Source organism: Protomyctophum parallelum, assembly GCF_964188405.1.
Source record: "Protomyctophum parallelum genome assembly, chromosome: 15".
In the NCBI taxonomy this organism is placed as follows: Eukaryota; Metazoa; Chordata; class Actinopteri; order Myctophiformes; family Myctophidae; genus Protomyctophum; species Protomyctophum parallelum.
The window spans coordinates 32,375,753-32,396,678 of record NC_139710.1 but is presented as its reverse complement, the minus strand read 5'-3'; the positions used below and the strand labels follow the sequence as shown (position 1 = coordinate 32,396,678).

Sequence of the window (20,926 nt, the reverse complement as noted above, 5' to 3'; positions counted from 1 at the left end):
TAAAAACTAGACTAAAATGTTAGGAACGGACTAGTGGACAAGAGATCCAGTATAAGTAATTTTACACTTGGTTGCATGCTGAAAATAGCTGATCTACAAGCTCACAGCTCAAGTTGTGAGCTTGTAGATCGGCTATATATAAACTAGACTAACACTAAGACATTCCAGGTGACTAAAATGTGACTAAAACTAAATGAAAACTATTCAAAAGACTATGACTAAAAGTAAAATCTAAATTTGCTGCCAAAAACAACACTGCAGCACATATACTGGTTTGTCCCCTCACACAAGATATCAGAGTGAAATATGGACATGAGGGTATTGTTTTGAGCTCACTCTTTGTGGGCACTAACAGAGAGACTTTGCATTATGCTACATGCCTGCCTGTCACTTGTGGAGCAATAGAAAGCTCCTGTTGTAAAGGCATTCTGTATTGTGTATTGTATATTTTAATGTATTGTACACCTTTTAAAGTTTTTGATTCATGGGTTTTTTATTATTGTTTGGACCCAATGTTTTATACATTTGTGTCAATAAAGTAACTATGTTTTGTTGATGTTGTAAGTGTATTGTTCTGTGTCGACATGTTCAATGTATTGTGTTGTCTATGTACTGTATTCACTGTGTTGTCTATGTACTGTAGTCATTGTGTTGTCTATGTACTGTATTCACTGTGTTGTCTATGTACTGTATTCACTGTGTTGCCTATGTACTGTATTCACTGTGTTGTCTATGTACTGTATTCACTGTGTTGTCTATGTACTGTATTCACTGTGTTGTCTATGTACTGTATTCATTGTGTTGTCTATGTACTGTATTCACTGTGTTGTCTATGTACTGTATTCACTGTGTTGTCTATGTACTGTATTCATTGTGTTGTCTATGTACTCTATTCATTGTGTTGTCTATGTACTGTATTCACTGTGTTGTCTATGTACTGTAGTCATTGTGTTGTCTATGTACTGTATTCACTGTGTTGTCTATGTACTGTATTCATTGTGTTGTCTATGTACTGTATTCACTGTGTTGTCTATGTACTGTATTCATTGTGTTGTCTATGTACTGTATTCACTGTGTTGTCTATGTACTGTATTCACTGTGTTGTCTATGTACTGTATTCACTGTGTTGTCTATGTACTCTATTCACTGTGTTGTCTATGTACTGTATTCACTGTGTTGTCTATGTACTATATTCACTGTGTTGTCTATGTACTCTATTCACTGTGTTGTCTATGTACTGTATTCACTGTGTTGTCTATGTACTGTATTCATTGTGTTGTCTATGTACTGTATTCACTGTGTTGTCTATGTACTGTATTCACTGTGTTGTCTATGTACTGTATTCACTGTGTTGTCTATGTACTGTAGTCATTGTGTTGTGCTCGAACCCCTCTAAAACCCCCTCTAAAACGAGATGATGAATCTCAAGGGGCTATCCTCTAAAGGAATATCCTTCTTACACTTTCAACGAACGATAGAAGTAAGTATAGCCTTATACTGTTTGCTTATGATATTGTTTGTTTGATCTGACCTTTATAGTAAAAGACAAACAAACAAACAAAATAAACAGGCAAAGCGACAAGTCTAATTGCAAAAGGTCAGACGTGTCAAAAGCGGGGGGGGGGAGCCTTACTGGTGTCACAGCTAGCTCCGAAGTATCCATGACGACAGCGGCATTCGTTGGGTCTGACGCACACCTCGTTCTCCTTGCAGGTAAAGTTGCCTTCGCAGAGAGCTATTAGGGTAGAGACAGGTTCATGTGTTCATTCAGAGAGCTACAGGGTAGAGACAGGTTCATGTGTTCATTCAGAGAGCTATTAGGGTAGAGACAGGTTCATGTGTTCATTCAGAGAGCTACAGGGTAGAGACAGGTTCATGTGTTCATTCAGAGAGCTATTAGGGTAGAGACAGGTTCATGTGTTCATTCAGAGAGCTACAGGGTAGAGACAGGTTCATGTGTTCATTCAGAGAGCTATTAGGGTAGAGACAGGTTCATGTGTTCATTCAGAGAGCTATTAGGGTAGAGACAGGTTCATGTGTTCATTCAGAGAGCTATTAGGGTAGAGACAGGTTCATGTGTTCATTCAGAGAGCTATTAGGGTAGAGACAGGTTCATGTGTTCATTCAGAGAGCTACAGGGTAGAGACAGGTTCATGTGTTCATTCAGAGAGCTATTAGGGTAGAGACAGGTTCATGTGTTCATTCAGAGAGCTACAGGGTAGAGACAGGTTCATGTGTTCATTCAGAGAGCTATTAGGGTAGAGACAGGTTCATGTGTTCATTCAGAGAGCTACAGGGTAGAGACAGGTTCATGTGTTCATTCAGAGAGCTACAGGGTAGAGACAGGTTCATGTGTTCATTCAGAGAGCTACAGGGTAGAGACAGGTTCATGTGTTCATTCAGAGAGCTATTAGGGTAGAGACAGGTTCATGTGTTCATTCAGAGAGCTACAGGGTAGAGACAGGTTCATGTGTTCATTCAGAGAGCTACAGGGTAGAGACAGGTTCATGTGTTCTGTATCAATCCATAACAGGGAGATAGAATGGTACATATATAATATTATACTATGACGTGCATTGATATATATATAGAAGCCATACGTGTTGGACACTCGTCTCCCAGCTGACCCCATCCGCCGCAGCACACAAACCCCGGTGACCTGCAGAGAAGAGAAGTGTCGAGGCAAACATGAAGCACGTTGTTGCACATTAACAGAAACAGAGTAAACACGGCAGCAGCGATACGTATAGCTCAGGTCTTCTGATCTCTGGCTTTTTCTCATTGATGTGGTCCACGGCGAATTCTCCAGAAGCATGCGGTGCATTGTGTAGGTTGATCCACATGCTTAGCACATGGCACGTGTAATCGTGAGAATGTGTGTGTCTCCACTCTCCGATTGATAAATAGGGACACGCTCAAAGCTCTCCATAACCTCCATTAACCTTTGCCTGCAGGGTCGATTTCGTCGACTAATACTGTGACGATTTTGTCACAGTATTTTGTCAACAAATGAAAACTAGACTAAAATGTTAGGAAGGGACTATAGTGGACAAGAGAGCCAGTATAAGTCATTTTACACTTGTTTGGATGCTGTAAATAGCAGATCTACAAGCTCACAATGTGTCGCAGTGCGATTTTACAACAAGTGTCAAATCAGTCATTACGAGGGTAATCAAGGGCCGCCAGAATACATTTTAGTCGACTAAATGAACTGTAGATTTAGTCGACTAAAACTAGACTAACACTGAAAACATTCCAGGTGACAAAAATGTGACTTAATAAACTAAATGAAAACTATTCAAGAGACTAAAACTAAAATAAAAAAATGTGCTGCCAGAATCTGCTGGGCTGTCTTGTAAGCGTCTGACAGACAGTGGTCGAGTCTTTGACGTGTGAAAACTGTGGTGGACAAACAGTGTTGTTTTTGGCAACAAATTTCTATTTTAGTTTTAGTCATAGTCTCCTGAATAGTTTTCACTTAGTCTTAGTCACATTTTAGTCACCTGGAATGTATTAGTTTTAGTCGACTAAATGTCATAAGATGTTAGTCGACTAAATCTACAGGTGATTTAGTCGACTAAAATGTATTTTTGCGGGCCTTGTTGGCGTCATAATGACTTATTTTACACTTGCTGAAATAAATAGCGGAGGGGGCGGAGCTTCGCGCCAGTTCAGTCTCTATCCTTTTAACCCTTGGAATGCCAGTCCCAATTTTTTTGTTTGGGTAACAAATTGGCATATTTTTAATTCATCGTTTTAACATACAAGAAAGATCTGGTGGATTGAAGAGATGTTTTTTTTTTCTTCATTCATTGCAAATGTATTCTCTCGATTCGCCACCAGATGGCGGGAAAGCACCATCATGCTGATTTTGGCTAAAATAGACGGATCTTCCTAAGTCACTTCCGGTTGAACGATCAACAACATCCTGTAGTATTTTGACCCTAGTCAATAGCTTGCCTGGTCCGGATTGCAAAGCTAATGCTATATTTTTCATAACTAAGTCAAATTAACCTCAAATCAACCCCAAAAGATCGCAAAATATCACATTTTTTACAGCGACGCACATGGAGACGGCGCGCGTGCACGATAGCGCACGATCACGCGGATTTCGGCCGTTTTTTGGTAAATTACATCCAACATTAGTGATATTAGCGAAAAAATATTAATTTTTGCTCTTTTGACCCCGTGATAACTGATATTGATTGTCATTCCGTTTTTTCCGTTAACGGGAGGTTTAGATTTTTCGATTAATTCCGTTTTTTCCGTGAATTGTAGGCCAAGGGTTAATACTCTATGCACTACTTGGACAGCAGGGGTCCTGATCAGTTAGGACCAGAGTTTGCAACAACGTGAGCAGTGTTGCTTATTGTGTGCTTTTGTCTGTGTGTTTACAGGTGAGAAACGATGAGATAAAGTGTAGAAATGTGATAGTGAACATGTTAAAGGAATGTATAAACGGAGAAGGGTATCTGTGAAGCATATGTGTGTACAGTGTGTGGAATGCACATGAGTTGTCATTAGAAATGCTTACCTGTTGATATACTGAACATGACGTTTTGGGTTGGGTTAAGAAGCTCATACTGTATGTAGCATGTAATGAATGAGATGTGGATGTGTGTTGTGTAAGATGATTTCATTATGGTAGCCAGAGTAATGTAATGCAGCTGATAAATTCCGTTTTTGAGAGTTAGTTAAATAATACTGTGAGAGTTATATTGAAGACACATTAGTAGGTTGTTTACAAGGTGAAAACGTTTTGCTATTGATAGTAATGTGATATTGATGTATTTGATAATTGTGATTATTTTGGATAACAAGAGAAGTCATTTTGTGGTTTCTGTATACTGTTACAAGTACAAGAGTATTACTTCATAACAACTGAATGCACGTTATTGACTGATATTGTGATCTTTGTGATATACGAGTTAGGACCAGAGTTTGCAACAACGTGAGCAGTGTTGCTTATTGTGTGCCTTTTGTCTGTGTGTTTACAGATAATAAAACTTTAATTCCTGCACACTGGAAAATCATCATTTCAATCCAAGTGTGTAACAAAATATGGCGAACCAGCCTTTAATTTAGTTTCCATTTAGTTTTCTTCAATGGAAAAGGTAGTCGACGAACATTATTTTTTCGTCTTAGTTTTAGTCGACGAAAACAACAAGGTGGACAAAGCACTCAACCAGGGCTGGACAGAGACAACAATTCGGCCCCGACATTTTCGCGGAATTTGGCCCAGACTGGTTCACCACAACCAGTTTGCAAATACTCTGACTGACTTTTCGGGGTCGAGGCCCATACAAATACTTGGTCCATTTTCGTCACCGCTAAACCCCTTTAATCCCTAAACTTCTTTGCCTTTTTTTTGAGTGGTGCAACCACTCCAAGGAACAGCAATGTCCGTGTTCACCTATGTGTTGGTTAATGAGCACCAGTATGAGTACCAGTAGGGGCGCTGTTGTGCCATGCAGAAACAGAGAGAGAGAGAGAGAGACAGTGCTGTTGTGAACTTGTAGACTGAAACATTTTAACTACTCAAAAATGCAGATCTACAAGCTTACTTACAACACGCTGCAACGCCAAGCGCTGTGAGCTGTGAGATCGGAGCCTATTTTTTCCGCTAATTGTCCATACGAAGTGTTTAGCCCATTCTGAACGGGAACCCATTTTGGTGTTAGCATCATGTCGTGCTTTAGCTATTGAAAAATAGCTGATCTACAAGCTCATAGCGCGCCACCGAGTGGCGCGCTACAAGCTTGTAGGTCTGCTATTTTAGAAAAATCGAAGATCGACTGACATTTTTAGAATCTGATCTCAGGTCAGAATGGGTTAATCAGACCAGTGTGTGTCCAGTGGAAACCTCGTATGAATCTGATCTCAGGTCAGAATGGGTTAGGGATGAAATGATGTCTGTCAGGAAGGGCATGCGTGTCTTCTTCCTCTACACGCCTGTGACCTCCGGCGACCTCCACAACACGCCTGTGACCTCTGGCGACCTCCACAACACGCCTGTGACCTCCGGCGGCCTCCACAACACGCCTGTGACCTCCGGCGGCCTCCACAACACGCCTGTGACCTCCGGAGGCCTCCACAACACGCCTGTGACCTCCGGAGGCCTCCACAACACGCCTGTGACCTCCGGAGGCCTCCACAACACGCCTGTGACCTCCGGCAGCCTCCACAACACGCCTGTGACCTCCGGCAGCCTCCACAACACGCCTGTGACCTCCGGAGGCCTCCACAACACGCCTGTGACCTCCACAACACGCCTGTGACCTCCACAACACGCCTGTGACCTCCACAACACGCCTGTGACCTCCACAACACGCCTGTGACCTCTGGCGACCTCCACAACACGCCTGTGACCTCCACAACACGCCTGTGACTTTCCTCTGAAGCAGTGTTGATTTTGGCAGCAAATTTCTATTTTAGTTTTAGTCATAGTCTCCTGAATAGTATTCACTTAGTCTTAGTCACATTTTAGTCACCTGGAATGTATTAGTGTTAGTCTAGTTTTAGTCGACTAAATGTCATAAGATTTTAGTCGACTAAATCTACAGGTGATTTAAACCCACCACACACCGGCTGTGTCCGCCGCGCAGCCTCCATTATTTTCAATGAACCTATCGCACACCGGCTGCGTCCGACGCACGCTGGTGCGCGGTCACGCCTCGCCTGCCGCGCCGATGCACCGCTGTTCTATTTTCCAGGCATTGCCGCGCGGCCTCCATCCGGGTATCCGTGGGCGTGGCTGGGGTCTGTACCTTAAAGGGTTAGCCTAACCTTCCCCAGCCGCACGGTAGCGCGCCGCGTCCTGTTGGTGTTGCCGTGTGGCTATGGCGCGCGGCGGTCGCAGACGGTGTGTGTCAGGCTTCAGTCGACTGAAATTTATTTTTGCGAGCCTTGTTGCCGTCATGACTTATTTTACACTTGCTGAAAATAGCCGATCTACAAGCTCACAATGAGCTTGTAGATCGGCTATTTTCAGCATGCAACCAAGTGTAAAACTAGATAAAGTGCCAATCGGCACAGGTCTCCACCAGGATTCTTCCTCAGCCTAGTGGGAATATGCGTGCACAGTTTCATCGCAATGGGACGCTGCGTTGAGGAGTTGTGGCCATTTGCTACTCCTGAAAACTGTAGGAGCCAATCGTGGCCAATCAGGATGGAATATGAGAAATCAAACAAACCTGTCTTGATCCCATGACTATGGAGATCATGTGTACCGATTTGCGTGAAATTTGGATAAAATCTGAAGGAGTAATAATAGAAAATGTGTTTGACATATGTCGGCCTCCTGGTGGCGCTATAAAGAGCAGATGTGAAAAATTCCAGACAAAGGTTTTTCCTTGGCCTCTAGGGAGTTGGCATACAAAGTTATCCACAGATCCGTGCAGTTAGAGGTAAAAACACTTTCCGGCCAGTTATAGCGCCACCTTGAGGCTGAGTTGAAATTGTTCATGTGGCATTTCGTCCTGGGCCTAGTGGGAATGTGGGTGCACAATTTCACGGGAATCACGCGATGTGTTCATGATTTGCAGCATTTTGTTTGAAACTGAGCACTCCTGTGAACTTTGGAAGCCAATCTTAACCAATCAGGATGGAGTGTGAGAAATCTGAAAGAGCGGTTTCGTTGAATGGCTGTAGAGAGACTGTGTACCAATTTGCGTGATGTTTGGACAAAATCTGTAGGTGTACTGTGCAAAAACTTGTTTTGCACAAAGCGGCCTCCTGGTGGCGCTATAACAGGCCGTTCTGGAAAGTTTGGGGCAGAGGTTCATCGTTGGCATCCAGGGAGTGTGTGTGCAAAATGTGGCATCGAGCGGGTAGGTTATCCACAGATCCGTGCAGTTAGAGGTAAAAACACTTTTCGGCCAGTTATAGCGCCACCTTGAGGCTGAGTTGAAATTGTTCATGTGGCATTTTTTCCTCGGCCTAGTGGGAATGTGGGTGCACAATTTCACGGAAATCACGCGATGTGTTCATGATTTGCAGCATTTTGTTTGAAACTGAGCACTCCTGTGAACTTTGGAAGCCAATCTTAACCAATCAGGATGGAGTCTGAGAAATCTGAAAGAGCGGTTTCGTTGAATGGCTGTAGAGAGACTGTGTACCAATTTGCGTGATGTTTGGACAAAATGTGTAGGTGTACTGTGCAAAAACGTGTTTTGCACAAAGCGGCCTCCTGGTGGCGCTATAACAGGCCGTTCTGGAAAGTTTGGGGCAGAGGTTCATCGTTGGCATCCAGGGAGTGTGTGTGCAAAATGTGGCATCGACCGGGTTAACGGTGGCCGAGATTAGCTGCTAACGGACGGACGGACACACGGACGGACACACGGACGGACGGACGGACGGAGTGCAAAACATACTCTCCCCCCATGCCTTCGGCCTGGTGGAGACAATTACTTATACTGGATCTCTTGTCCACTAGTCCCTTACTAACATTTTAGTCTAGTTTTTATTTGTTGACGAAATTGTCAGTATATTTAGTCTTAGTTTTAGTCATCATAGCTTAGTTTTAATTTAGTTTCCATTTAGTTTTCTTCAGTGGAAATAGGTAGTCGACGAACATTTTTCGTCTTAGTTTTAGTCGACGAAAACAACACTGCTCCACAACACTTCAGCTTCCTCCGAAGTCGTACGGGTGGAAAAACTGCTCAAAGTTTTTACTTAACCCATTCTGACCTGAGATCAGATTCATACGAGGTTTCCACTGGACACACACTGGTCTGATTAAGTAAATAGCATTAATACTGCAATATAGAAATACTACAAAATGTACTTGGGTAAAAAGTGCAAAAGTATTGGCATCAAAATGCACTTACAGTATAGTAAAAGTAAAAGTAGAATATGTGCTCACTTCAAGTTTTCAAACATATTTCATAAACATCATTTGAAAATAGCCGATCTACAAGCTCACAATGCGTCGCATCGCAATGTATACAGGGCTGAAGTGGATTTATACTGTGTATATTTTGTCATAATAATCAAAATCTACAAAGTAACTAGCAACTAAAGTTTTCAAATAAATGTAGTGGAGTAAAAGTGCAATATTTGCCGCTGAGATGTAGTGGAGTAGAAGTAAAAGTACTGGAACATTGGAAATACTCAAGTAAAGTACAAATACCTCAACATTTTTACCCATTCAGTAGCCTATACGGGAACCCCTTTTGGTGTTTTATCATGTTATACTAAAAATAGCAGATCTACAAGCTCATAGCACTGCACAGAGTGCCGCGGTACGAGCTTGTAGATCTGCTATTTTTGAAAAATCGTAAAAATGTGGCGGATATTTTTTAATATATTCTTTCAGAGCGAACGTTTTTAACTCAAATCTTTGCTTCTGGGGCGTCCCTGGAATTACATATTTTCAGATGGGGGTCGGCGGCCAAATACAGATAATGCTGGGGGTCCTTGACATGTTTGAGAACCACTGACACAGAAACTGTTTTAGAAGACATTTGTAGAATCGTCCTCAGGTCTAAATGGGTTAAGCACAGTACTTGAGTAAATGTACTCAGTTACTTTCCACCACTGATCGTGGTAAACCACCAGGCGTGTCCTAAGCTCTCCATGTTCCTTAAACCACATGGGTCACCAGCATGTCATATGTTGTCATATGAAAGCAGGGAATCATAGCTTCAAATTGACATATTGGTTGTTCAGTTTGACCCACCGGTTCTGGAGATATGGCTTATAGAGTAATTAATGTCTTGCAGAAAACAACGAGTTGAGAAAACAGGCTTGAAAGGTTCACTTCTGTGGTCTCTAACATTACACCTAGCTACATGTTTAAGAATTTATTTCATATTTACATACATTCTGTGGTCTCTAATAAAGTTCTCAACGGGCCCAAAAATTGTGGCCCGGCCCGACCCTACCCAAACTGGGTCGACCCTGGTTAAGCCCGACAAAAGCCCGACAGAAAAAAAAGAGAGAGTAAAAAAAACAGCACTAAATTGCTATTTTTAAGTGGTGCAACCACTTCTACATCCAGCATGCAATGTCCGTGTAGCTGTGTACCTGTTTGTGTGTGTACCTGTGTGAGCACGAGTGGTGTGCGCATGCGTGAAATTGGAACGAGAGAAGTATGTGACATGGCTGCCACCTGCTGGACGCAAACGATACAGAGAATAAATTGGAACGATACAGAGAAAAAATTGGAATGATACAAATTGGAACGATACAGAGAACCAATAGACGGGAGTTGCACCACTTGGTTCACACTGGTGTGATTTTATTATAATAACACTCTTTTTTTAAAATAAAGAAAAAATAACAAAATTGCGGAAAATCACCAAGCCCGAGGCATATTTACACGTCTTCTGTGGTCTCTAACATTACACCTATAGCTACATGTTTAAGCATTCATTTCATATTTAGGCCTACATGTCTTCTGTGGTCTCTATAACATTACACCTAGCTAAATGTTTAAGCATTCATTTCATATTTACATGTCTTCTGTGGTCTCTATAACATTACACCTAGCTAAATGTTTAAGCATTCATTTCATATTTACATGTCTTCTGTGATCTCTAACATTACACCTAGCTACATGTTTAAGCATTTATTTCATATTTACACGTCTTCTGTAGTCTCTAACATTACACCAGCTACATGTTTAAGCATTTATTTCATATTTACATGTCTTCTGTAGTCTCTAACATTACACCTAGCTACATGTTTAAGCCTTTATTTCATATTTACATGTCTTCTGTGGACTCTAACATTACACCTAGCTACATGTTTAAGCATTCATTTCATATTTACACGTCTCATGTGGACTCTTAACATTACACCTATAGCTACATGTTTAAGCATTCATTTCATATTTACACGGCTTATGTGGACTCTAACATTACACCTAGCTACATGTTTAAGCATTTATTTCATATTTACATGTCAATTTTAGCTCTGATATTTATTTCAGACATGCTCTAGGAGTCTAGTACGTCAAGAGTCTGCTAGTGCTATTAACTAATTTTGGATCAAATATAAATAAATTCAGTTTTTCTCCTCTGGTGAGAGGAGGCTCTCTCAGTCAAATCTGCCCCCTCAAAACACCCACTTTAACCCATGTAGGCCTGACGTCGAAATTAAAAACATGTCTTCAAAATCCTGACATTTTTCTGAAATACCTCATGTTTCTGTATCAGTGGTGCTCAATATTTCATGTCAAGGACCCCATGTAAACGCCAACCCAGCCATCAAACAAAAATGTTTGGTGAAACCATGTGACTCCCATTGGAAATGCATTGAGGCGACCATGACACACAGAAGACACAGGACACAAGTGTGTCTTAGGTGTGAGTGAAGCCTAAATTAACTGGCGGGCCTGTCTTCCTTCTTATATGAATCTTATACTCCTGGCCGCACTATGAACTTGTAGGTCTTCTATTTTTGGAAGAAAAAAAACTTGAAAATGTGAGCAAATCTTTGAATATATATTCTTTCAGAGCGTTTTGAACTCAAATCTTTGCTTCTGGGGAGGTACCTGCAAGAACATATTTTCAGATGGGGGGTCGGCGGCAAATTACATATAATTTTTGGGGTCCTTGACATGACATATTGAGAACCACTGAGAAACATGAGGTTTTTCAGAAAATGTTCATGATTTAGTAGACATTCTTTAAATTTCAATGTCAGGCCTAAATGGGTTAAACGATACAGAGACTCCTCGCCGACAACATTGCAGAGACAGTTTATGGACCACAATGCTTATTTGAGAAACAATTTAAAGATGACCCGTGTTATTCTCCATTATAGAGAATAACCTCCGTGAACCAACCAGGTGATGAGCGAGTGACGCCCGGACTGCAGCGCTCTATTTAGTACCTCCTTGGTCTGAAATTCTAGATAAATTTTAGACTAGTCATTGGTTAGACATGGGTTAAAGTTAGGTTTAGGTGTGCTGCCCCCGTGGGAGGTTAGGTTTAGAGTGCATAATTAGTTTAGACTAGTCATTGGTTAGACATGGGTTAAAGTTAGGTTTAGGTGTGCTGCCCCCGTGGGAGGTTAGGTTTAGAGTGCATAATTAGTTTAGACTAGTCATTGGTTAGACATGGGTTAAGGTTAGGTTTAGGTGTGTTGCCCCGTTGGGAGGTTAGGTTTAGACTAGTCATTGGTTAGACATGGGTTAAGGTTAGGTTTAGGTGTGCTGCCCCGTTGGGAGGTTAGGTTTAGACTAGTCATTGGTTAGACATGGGTTAAGGTTAGGTTTAGGTGTGCTGCCCCGTGGGAGGTTAGGTTTAGGGTGAGGGTTTGAGATAGGTTGTAGTTGTAGGACTAATGACTGGTCTAAACCAATGACTATAGTCTAAACCAAAAACTGTCTAAACTAAGTACTGCACCCATTTTTCGGGACACTGACTTATTCGAGGGATGCGATTAGAGACTGCTCTATATAATCTTGACAAATTCCAGTCGGGCGTTGTATGGAGTTGACCCTGCTTGACCTTTGACACACGGTCAATTCATGTCAGCACTCCGGAAGACGGATTGCATTCGTCGTGTTTGTGGCCGCAACAAAATGCAGTGTGCAACTTTAAGTAAAGCATGCATTCCTGTTTCGCCTTTTCAGGATTACACAGATATTTGACTCCTGCCAAGTTCTGCTGCTCTCACGCTCACTCAGCAAAACACGTCACAACTCTTGAACAACAACTTCTCCATTTTGCACCGAATGACGACAAGCTATGGGTCTTTGAGGAAGTGTGAATAATATAACCATTGTGATCATTTAAGTACAAATTTGTGGTATTTGTACTTCACTTGAGTCATTCCAAATTCCGATTACTTTCTACTTCTACTCCACTTACATCTCAGAGGCAAATATTGCACTTTTACACCACTACACTTATTTAGATTTAATCTAGATTTAATCTAATCTAGATTTTGATTATTATTGTTACAAAACATAACCCATTAATTAACCACTGCATCCCTGTACGCATTTCGTCCATGTGAAAATAGCCGATCTACAAGCTTGTAGATCGGCTATTTTCACAAATGATAATTATACATTTTAAAACTTGAAATGGGATATTATTGGACATACTGAGCACATTTACTTTTGGTACTTTTTAACGGCAACCCATTTTGGTGTTAGCATCATGTGATGCTTTAGCTATTGAAAAATAGCAGATCTACAAGCTCATAGCGCGCCACCGAGTGGCGCGCTACAAGCTTGTAGGTCTGCTATTTTTGAAAAAAATCGAATAACGACTGACATTTTTAGAATCTGATCTCAGGTCAGAATGGGTTAATCAGACCAGTGTGTGTCCAGTGGAAACCTCGTATGAATCTGATCTCAGGTCAGAATGGGTTAAGTGCATTTTGATACCAATACGTAGTATTTCTATATATTGCAGTGTTGATACTTTTACTTTTACCGTACAAAAATGTGAGTACTTAATTGTTCCACCACAATTTGTGACACATCCAACATGTGGCTTATTATTATTTATAATTTAGTAACATGAGGATATCGGCAGGAAATGTTTCACCAGATGAATGAAGTCACATGAAGACTAAAGGCCTAAATATTGAAATTGAACAGCATGTAAATGCCACCGTGGATGTTGTGACTCCTCGGGGGGATTGAAGATCAGCCACTTAACTCACGACCATGATCACATGGTTTGGAGCACAGATTCATAAAAGTATACAATCGGAAGTATACAATACATTACAGATTATACACGATATACATATACATATCGGAGGAAGGCTTTCCCTATTTGTATACAGTGGAAGAACATTTTTCAGAAAAGCACCCAATTTATAGATTTTAGTAATGCAATTAATTTAAACATAGAAGGGTGGGTAAAAAAAATAAAGTGGCAGGTATTTTTGCCTGAAATTCAGTCTTTGGTCATACCAAAAACTGTAAAAAATGAGAATCAATGCCCTCCCTGCTTGGCACTCGATCATCGAGTATCAATGGGTTGGATCAAATCAACTAATCAAAATGATTCCCGGGCATGAGCGACACGACTGACCGCTCCAAGAGATGGGTCAAAAGTTTCACTGCGGTAAACATGTGTGACAAATCATACGACTTTTGACTTTGATGGTAACAGGACAGGACACACACTGCAACACGAACCATGGACCGCGGTGGAATCTATAAAGCCAGAGAGAGGTGACGAGAACAGCTTCACAGTGTGAGAGCCAAGCTCTTTGGTTTATATAGGTTTTGCATCTCAGTTGGAAAATGGATTGAGAAATGCAGAGAGCTGCATGGCTTTTTGATAAGATCAACTATTTGTCCTTTTTTTGCTCCAGGAACACTCCCACCGCTGCTATATAGCCTGTAACTAACCGCACATTCCTTCAGTTTGATGTCCATCTGGCTGCTTCAGCCTGACTTTAATCCATTTTGGGCCGGAACCCCTTTTGGTGTTGGCACTATGTTATGCTTTAGCTATTGAAAAATAGCAGATCTACAAGCTCATAGCACGCTACGAGCTTGTAGGTCTGCTATTTTTTAGAAAAGTCGAAGAACGACTGACATAGAATCATAGCTTTTTCAGAAAACTGTCAGGATGTGGAAGACATTTCTAGAATCTGATCTCAGGTCAGAATGGGTTAACACAGTTGTTCTCAACCAGTGGTCCGGGGAACACCCGGTGGTCCTTGAGAGGGTTCCAGGTGGTCCCCAGCTAAATGATGGAGAGTTGGTAACCAAATGGACGGCCTTAATAGATCCTCTTGAGATCGTAACATTAATAAACCAAATGGACCCATATACGGGTCCATTTGGTTTCATTTTACGCTCTCAAGAGTTAAATTATTGTTAAACATCTGCATTACGTAACTTACAAGAGGTCTACTACATACACAATTAGAGACTGTATAGAATAATTGTTATTTTGATCAACGTTTGCCTGATATCTCTCCTAATGGTACCAACATCGATACAGCATGGACCCTGATATCTCTCCTAATGGTACCAACATCGATACAGCATGGACCCTGATATCTCTCCTAATGGTACCAACATCAATACAGCCTGTCATCTCTCCTAATGGTACCAACATCAATACAACCTGTTATCTCTCCTAATGGTACCAACATCAATACAGCCTGTTATCTCTCCTAATGGTACCAACATCAATACAGCCTGTTATCTCTCCTAATGGTACCAACATCAATACAGCCTGTTATCTCTCCTAATGGTACCAACATCAATACAACCTGTTATCTCTCCTAATGGTACCAACATCAATACAGCCTGTTATCTCTCCTAATGGTACCAACATCAACACAGCATGGACCCTGATATATCTCCTAATGGTACCAACATCAATACAGCCTGTTATCTCTCCTAATGGTACCAACATCAATACAGCCTGTTATCTCTCCTAATGGTACCAACATCAATACAGCCTGTTATCTCTCCTAATGGTACCAACATCAATACAACCTGTTATCTCTCCTAATGGTACCAACATCAATACAGCCTGTTATCTCTCCTAATGGTACCAACATCAACACAGCCTGTTATCTCTCCTAATGGTACCAACATCAATACAGCCTGTTATCTCTCCTAATGGTACCAACATCAATACAACCTGTTATCTCTCCTAATGGTACCAACATCAATACAGCCTGTTATCTCTCCTAATGGTACCAACATCAATACAGCATGGACCCTGATATCTCTCCTAATGGTACCAACATCGATACAGCATGGACCCTGATATCTCTCCTAATGGTACCAACATCGACACAGCATGTACCCTGATATCTCTCCTAATGGTACCAACATCAATACAGCCTGATATCTCTCCTAATGGTACCAACATCAATACAGCATGGACCCTGATATCTCTCCTAATGGTACCAACATCGATACAGCATGGACCCTGATATCTCTCCTAATGGTACCAACATCGATACAGCATGGACCCTGATATCTCTCCTAATGGTACCAACATCTACACAGCATGGACAAAATCCTATCCAACAAAACAACAAAACATTAAGTTTTGGGTTTGAGAGGCTAAATGTCATCGAATGGTGGTCCGTGGCTCAAAGGCCGAATAAATAATGGGCCTTGCCCTCGATACAAAAAGGGTTGAAAACCACTGCTTTAACACACCAGGGCCTCACTCACACCTTTAACACACCAGGGCCTCACTCACACCTTTAACACACCAGGGCCTCACTCACACCTTTAACACACCAGGGCCTCACTCACACCTTTAACACACCAGGGCCTCACTCACACCTTTAACACACCAGGGCCTCACTCACACCTTTCCATCTAGCATACAACATTGATGCATGCTAGATGTAAAGGGCAAGTGTGAATGCATTTTTCCAATGGAAGTCACATGGTTTCACACAACATTTTTGTCGTACGGCTTTCGGCTGCGTTTCGACTGCCCCCCCCCCCCTCCCCCTCATACAACACAAATGTGTCAAACCATGTGACTCCCTTTGGAAATGAATTGCGAGCTTGCATCAGTCAATAAGTCTCATGCATCAGCTATACATCAATCTGTTGTGAAGGTGTGAGTCAGGCCTAAGAGCACATGACCTCCTTGACAACACACACACACACACACACACACACACACACACACACACACACACACACACACACACACACACACACACACACACACACACACACACACACACACACACACACACACACACACACACACACACACACACACACACACACACACACACACACACACACACACACACACCATCATAATAACCAGCCTTAAAACAGTGCTACACTACATTTCAATATGGGGATGTGAGACTGCAACAGTACAGGCCAGTGGTTCCCAAACGTTTTCATGTCAAGGACCCCCAAATTGACAGTAATTATCCATGCAGGGACCCCCATAAGAGAAGAGTTTTACGGCTCTAGCAGTGATTCTCAACCCGTTTAATTCCAAGGACCCCCAGTTTGACATACGTTATCTGTCTACGAACCCCCATTTAATGTTAATTTCTATCTCTGGGACCCCCAATTTATATTGTAAAATCAATAATAATTTAACTCTCTGAGAGCGTTCCAAACTATCATTTAGCTGGGGGACCCCCTGGAACTCCCTAAAGGACCCCTGGGGGTCCCCAGACCCCACTTTGGGCTACAGTTTGCTTGCTGCACCTTCCCCGGTGAGGGAAAACAATTAATCAAACAAAAATTACAAAAAAACAAAACAAACAACTACCAGAAATCCAAGATATTGTAGACAAATGCTGAAGAAGATTGAGTGTGTATTAAACTCTGAGTGTTTAAATGTAACTGTCCATTTGGTATAGTTCCAGTTTTTGGAGTTAAATTGGGCCAAGGTTTTACTGTGACAAAGTAAAGTGTTATTGCTGTTGGGCCTAATATCTTCAATCTGTGCACACTGTCTGTGGCACAGGAAAGTTTACCTGATCATTAAGGATTGATTGATTGATTGAAGTATTTATTAACAGTATGCAGAATTACAGTAGCCTGATACATTTCAAGCACAACTATCAGCTCTGTTTTGGAAAACATAAGACTGGGATGTTCAAGGTCGTATGGCTGTCCTCGTCCTTATCCTACATGGTCGTTTTTAGGGAAATTGGTTATTTTTTAATTTAACTTTACATTTTATGGTCTCCTTGCCTGCCCCAAATACTTCATAACATCCCTGTTAATATTCATATAAAAACACGTAGCCACCAGTGGCCCGGGGACCACCAATGTTCCTTTGGCAGGGTTGAAGGTGGTCCTCAGTTAAATAAATGATGGAGAGTTGGTAACCAAATGGACCGTTACAGATCTTTAACTCTTGAGTTGAAAAAGGATTTTTTTACAGAGTTAAACAATTATTGTCAAACATCTGCATTATACTTATTTTACAAGAAAGTCTACTCTATACGCAAATATCTCTAATTATTAGAGAATGTAGACGTTAGTGTGTTATCTCTCCTATAATGGTGCCAACATCAATAGGCTATATATTAAAGCATGGAATTGTGGAAGAATTTTATCCAAAGACAACAAAATATTCTAAGTTTTGGATCTGCTATATTAGGCTACATCTCATCAGATGGTGGTCCAAGTGTCAAGTGTACAGAATAAATCATGGGTTCCCAAAATGAGGGTCTGGGAAACCCCTAGGGGAACTTGAGGGAGTTCCAGGGGGTCTATCAATTAGAGATGGTTAGGAACCAAATGGACCCTTATTGGTCTGTAACTCAGAGAGTGTACAAATGGAACCAAATGGACCCTTATGGGTCTGTAACTCAGAGAGTGTACAAATGGAACCAAATGGACCCTTATGGGTCTGTAACTCAGAGAGTGTACAAATGGAACCAAATGGACCCTTATGGGTCTGCAACTCAGAGTGTACAAATGGAACCAAATGGACCCTTATGGGTCTGTAACTCTGAGAGTGTAACACATGGAACCAAATGGACCCTTATGGGTCTGTAACTCTGAGAGTGTAACACATGGAACCAAATAGAACCTATTAACAGGTCCATTTGGTTCCATTTGTACACTCTCAGAGTTTCATTTAACAGTGGTTTTTACAATATAAATTGGGGTACCAGAGATAGACAGGCCATTACAACGGGGGTCCGTATAGCATAATGCGTGTGAAACTGGGGGTCCATGAAATTAATGTTACGGAAACACAGCTATATTAGAGCCGTAAAATTCCTCCCTTATATCGGGGTCACTGGCATATGTTTTCAAATGGGGGGGGGGGGGTCTGTGACCTAATAAATGTTGATTTGGGGGTCCTTGACACCAAGCAGTTATAATGCAGGGCCTTGATGTGAGAGACAACCCACTGGTGTGGAGACCATTAGTGCAGCGCCCCCTATGGAGCATTATAAAGCTAGTGGGATCCAGATGTATAGCCTACACATCTGGACCGCTGCTTTGGACCCCTCCGTCCTCCTCCTCCTCTCTCTAACACGACTCAACTATTTAGGCTTATATGATGCGGAGCGAAAGCTTTGTTCAAATTATGTAACACACTTCTCTAATACTTATATATACGTGGCCTAATCTAAAGTGATGTAGCCTACATTGAGGAGAGCAAACAGTGGTCCTAAAGGTTCCAATAATAAGCAGCTGCAGTAATACGTGTTTCCATGAATGCGCAACACTCAAGTTATTTTCTTTTGAGAGATACGCTATTCCATTATTATTGAGAACTATAGGGCCAAAGTTAACATGCTGATACCGTATCGTATAATCACGGATGGATGCTGAATACATGCTTACCCTGGTGTTTTGCATACGTTCCTGCCTTTGGGGTTGAGCTCTTGACAGAAACCGGAGCAGATAAATAGACAAACAACGGCGACAACAGCGAAATCGTTTTTCAGTTCCATTGTACAAAAGGCAGCATCCTTCTTCTAGACGCCAGTTTTAGCTCCACATTTCTCCTTCTCTCCAAATGGTGTTGTTTTCACTTATAGTGGCGTCCAACCCCAATGTTGTTTCATCAATAATCCAACAGCGATTGTATACTTTGTTCACTTTATATAAATATTAAATCATCATCCAACAATTAAAGGGGAGAAGCTGCATGGGCTTGCCGTCTATAGTCTACGCCATCGACGAAACCTCAACATTCGAAAAAGTGTGGCGACAGCAATCCCCAGAGCACGGTCTGGTCTCCCCCCCCACCAACCACCCCAAAGAAAAGCCCAAGAAAACCCCCAAAACTAACAGTCCAAATCACGGTATTCTCGAAAGATTGCTTTCCCCCGGTGTCGTGGCATTATTTCCATGATGAACATTTCTAAAACAAAAAGAGCTCATTGTTGTGCAAAGCCGAACAACGTCGGTCCACCAAACATCCCGTTATATGTAACAAAAGTAAATAATAAAACAGCCCTTCTTTCTTTTGGGTCATTAACGTCTTCGCCGTATTCTTATATAAATGTAGAATAGGCTTAAATGAGGAGCTTTCTTTTTCCTTTTAACTCTCCGCGAAGATAAAGTTTTCTTTAATCCGTAACTTTTTTTGTCCTCTCTCTAGTCTGCTCTCAGGAGTGGCAGGAGGGAAATTCCTGATTTGTTACTCTATCCTTTTGGCTGGCTCAGGCGGACGGCCACAGTCAGAGAGTGTGTGACTGTGTGTGTGTGTGTGTGTGTGAGCTTTAGTCAATGTGCTGTGCGCCATGTGTGCGCCACCAAATTTACATAGGAGGAGAGACGGTACGGTGTGTGTGTGTGTGTGTGTGTGTGTGTGTGTGTGTGTGTGTGTGTGTGTGTAGGCCTATGGCCTACCACCACTGGCCATTGTTGTATATCAGTGTTGTTTTTGGCAGCAAATTTCTATTTTAGTTTTAGTCATAGTCTCCTGAATAGTTTTCACTTAGTCTTAGTCATATTTTAGTCACCTGGAATGTATTAGTGTTAGTCTAGTTTTAGTCGACTAAATATCATAAGATTTTAGTAGACTAAATCTACAGGTGATTTAGTCGACTAAAATTTATTTTGCGGGCCTTGTTGCCGTCATAATGACTTATTTTACACTTTCTGAAAATAGCCGATCTGCAGGCTCACATGTGAGCTTGCAGATCGGCTATTTTCAGCATGCAACCAAGTGTAAAATGACTTATGCTGGATCTCTTGTCCACTAGTCCCTTCCTAACATTTTAGTCTAGTTTCTATTTGTCGACGAAATTGTCAGTAGCCTATATTTAGTCTTAGTTTTAGTCGCCATAGCTTAGTTTTCATTTAGTTTCCATTCGTTTTTGTCAGTGAAAAAAGGTAGTCGACGAACATTTTTCGTCTTAGTTTTAGTCGACGAAAACAGCACTGCTATACAGTCAACATTGTCTTAAGTTACGCATTCCTCATCGATTCACATCTGGGATGAAAACTACTTATAATGAAGTCATCATCATCATCATAATACAGCAGAATAGCCTATACTTTTTTGATGAATTG

The 20,926-nt window shown here is 41.5% G+C and overlaps 1 protein-coding gene across 1 annotated transcript in view; it reads right to left on the bottom strand.

Annotated features, from left to right (window-relative positions):
- scarf2 (scavenger receptor class F, member 2) overlaps positions 1-19,970 on the bottom strand; it is a 62,826-nt gene extending 42,856 nt beyond the window's left edge. The window contains 3 exon segments of the mRNA XM_083784357.1: positions 1,634-1,735; positions 2,601-2,659; positions 19,247-19,970. Of these exon segments, the coding sequence (XP_083640483.1) occupies positions 1,634-1,735; positions 2,601-2,659; positions 19,247-19,356 (271 nt within the window). The 5' untranslated portion in view covers positions 19,357-19,970.
- Positions 19,971-20,926: the final 956 nt, after the last annotated feature.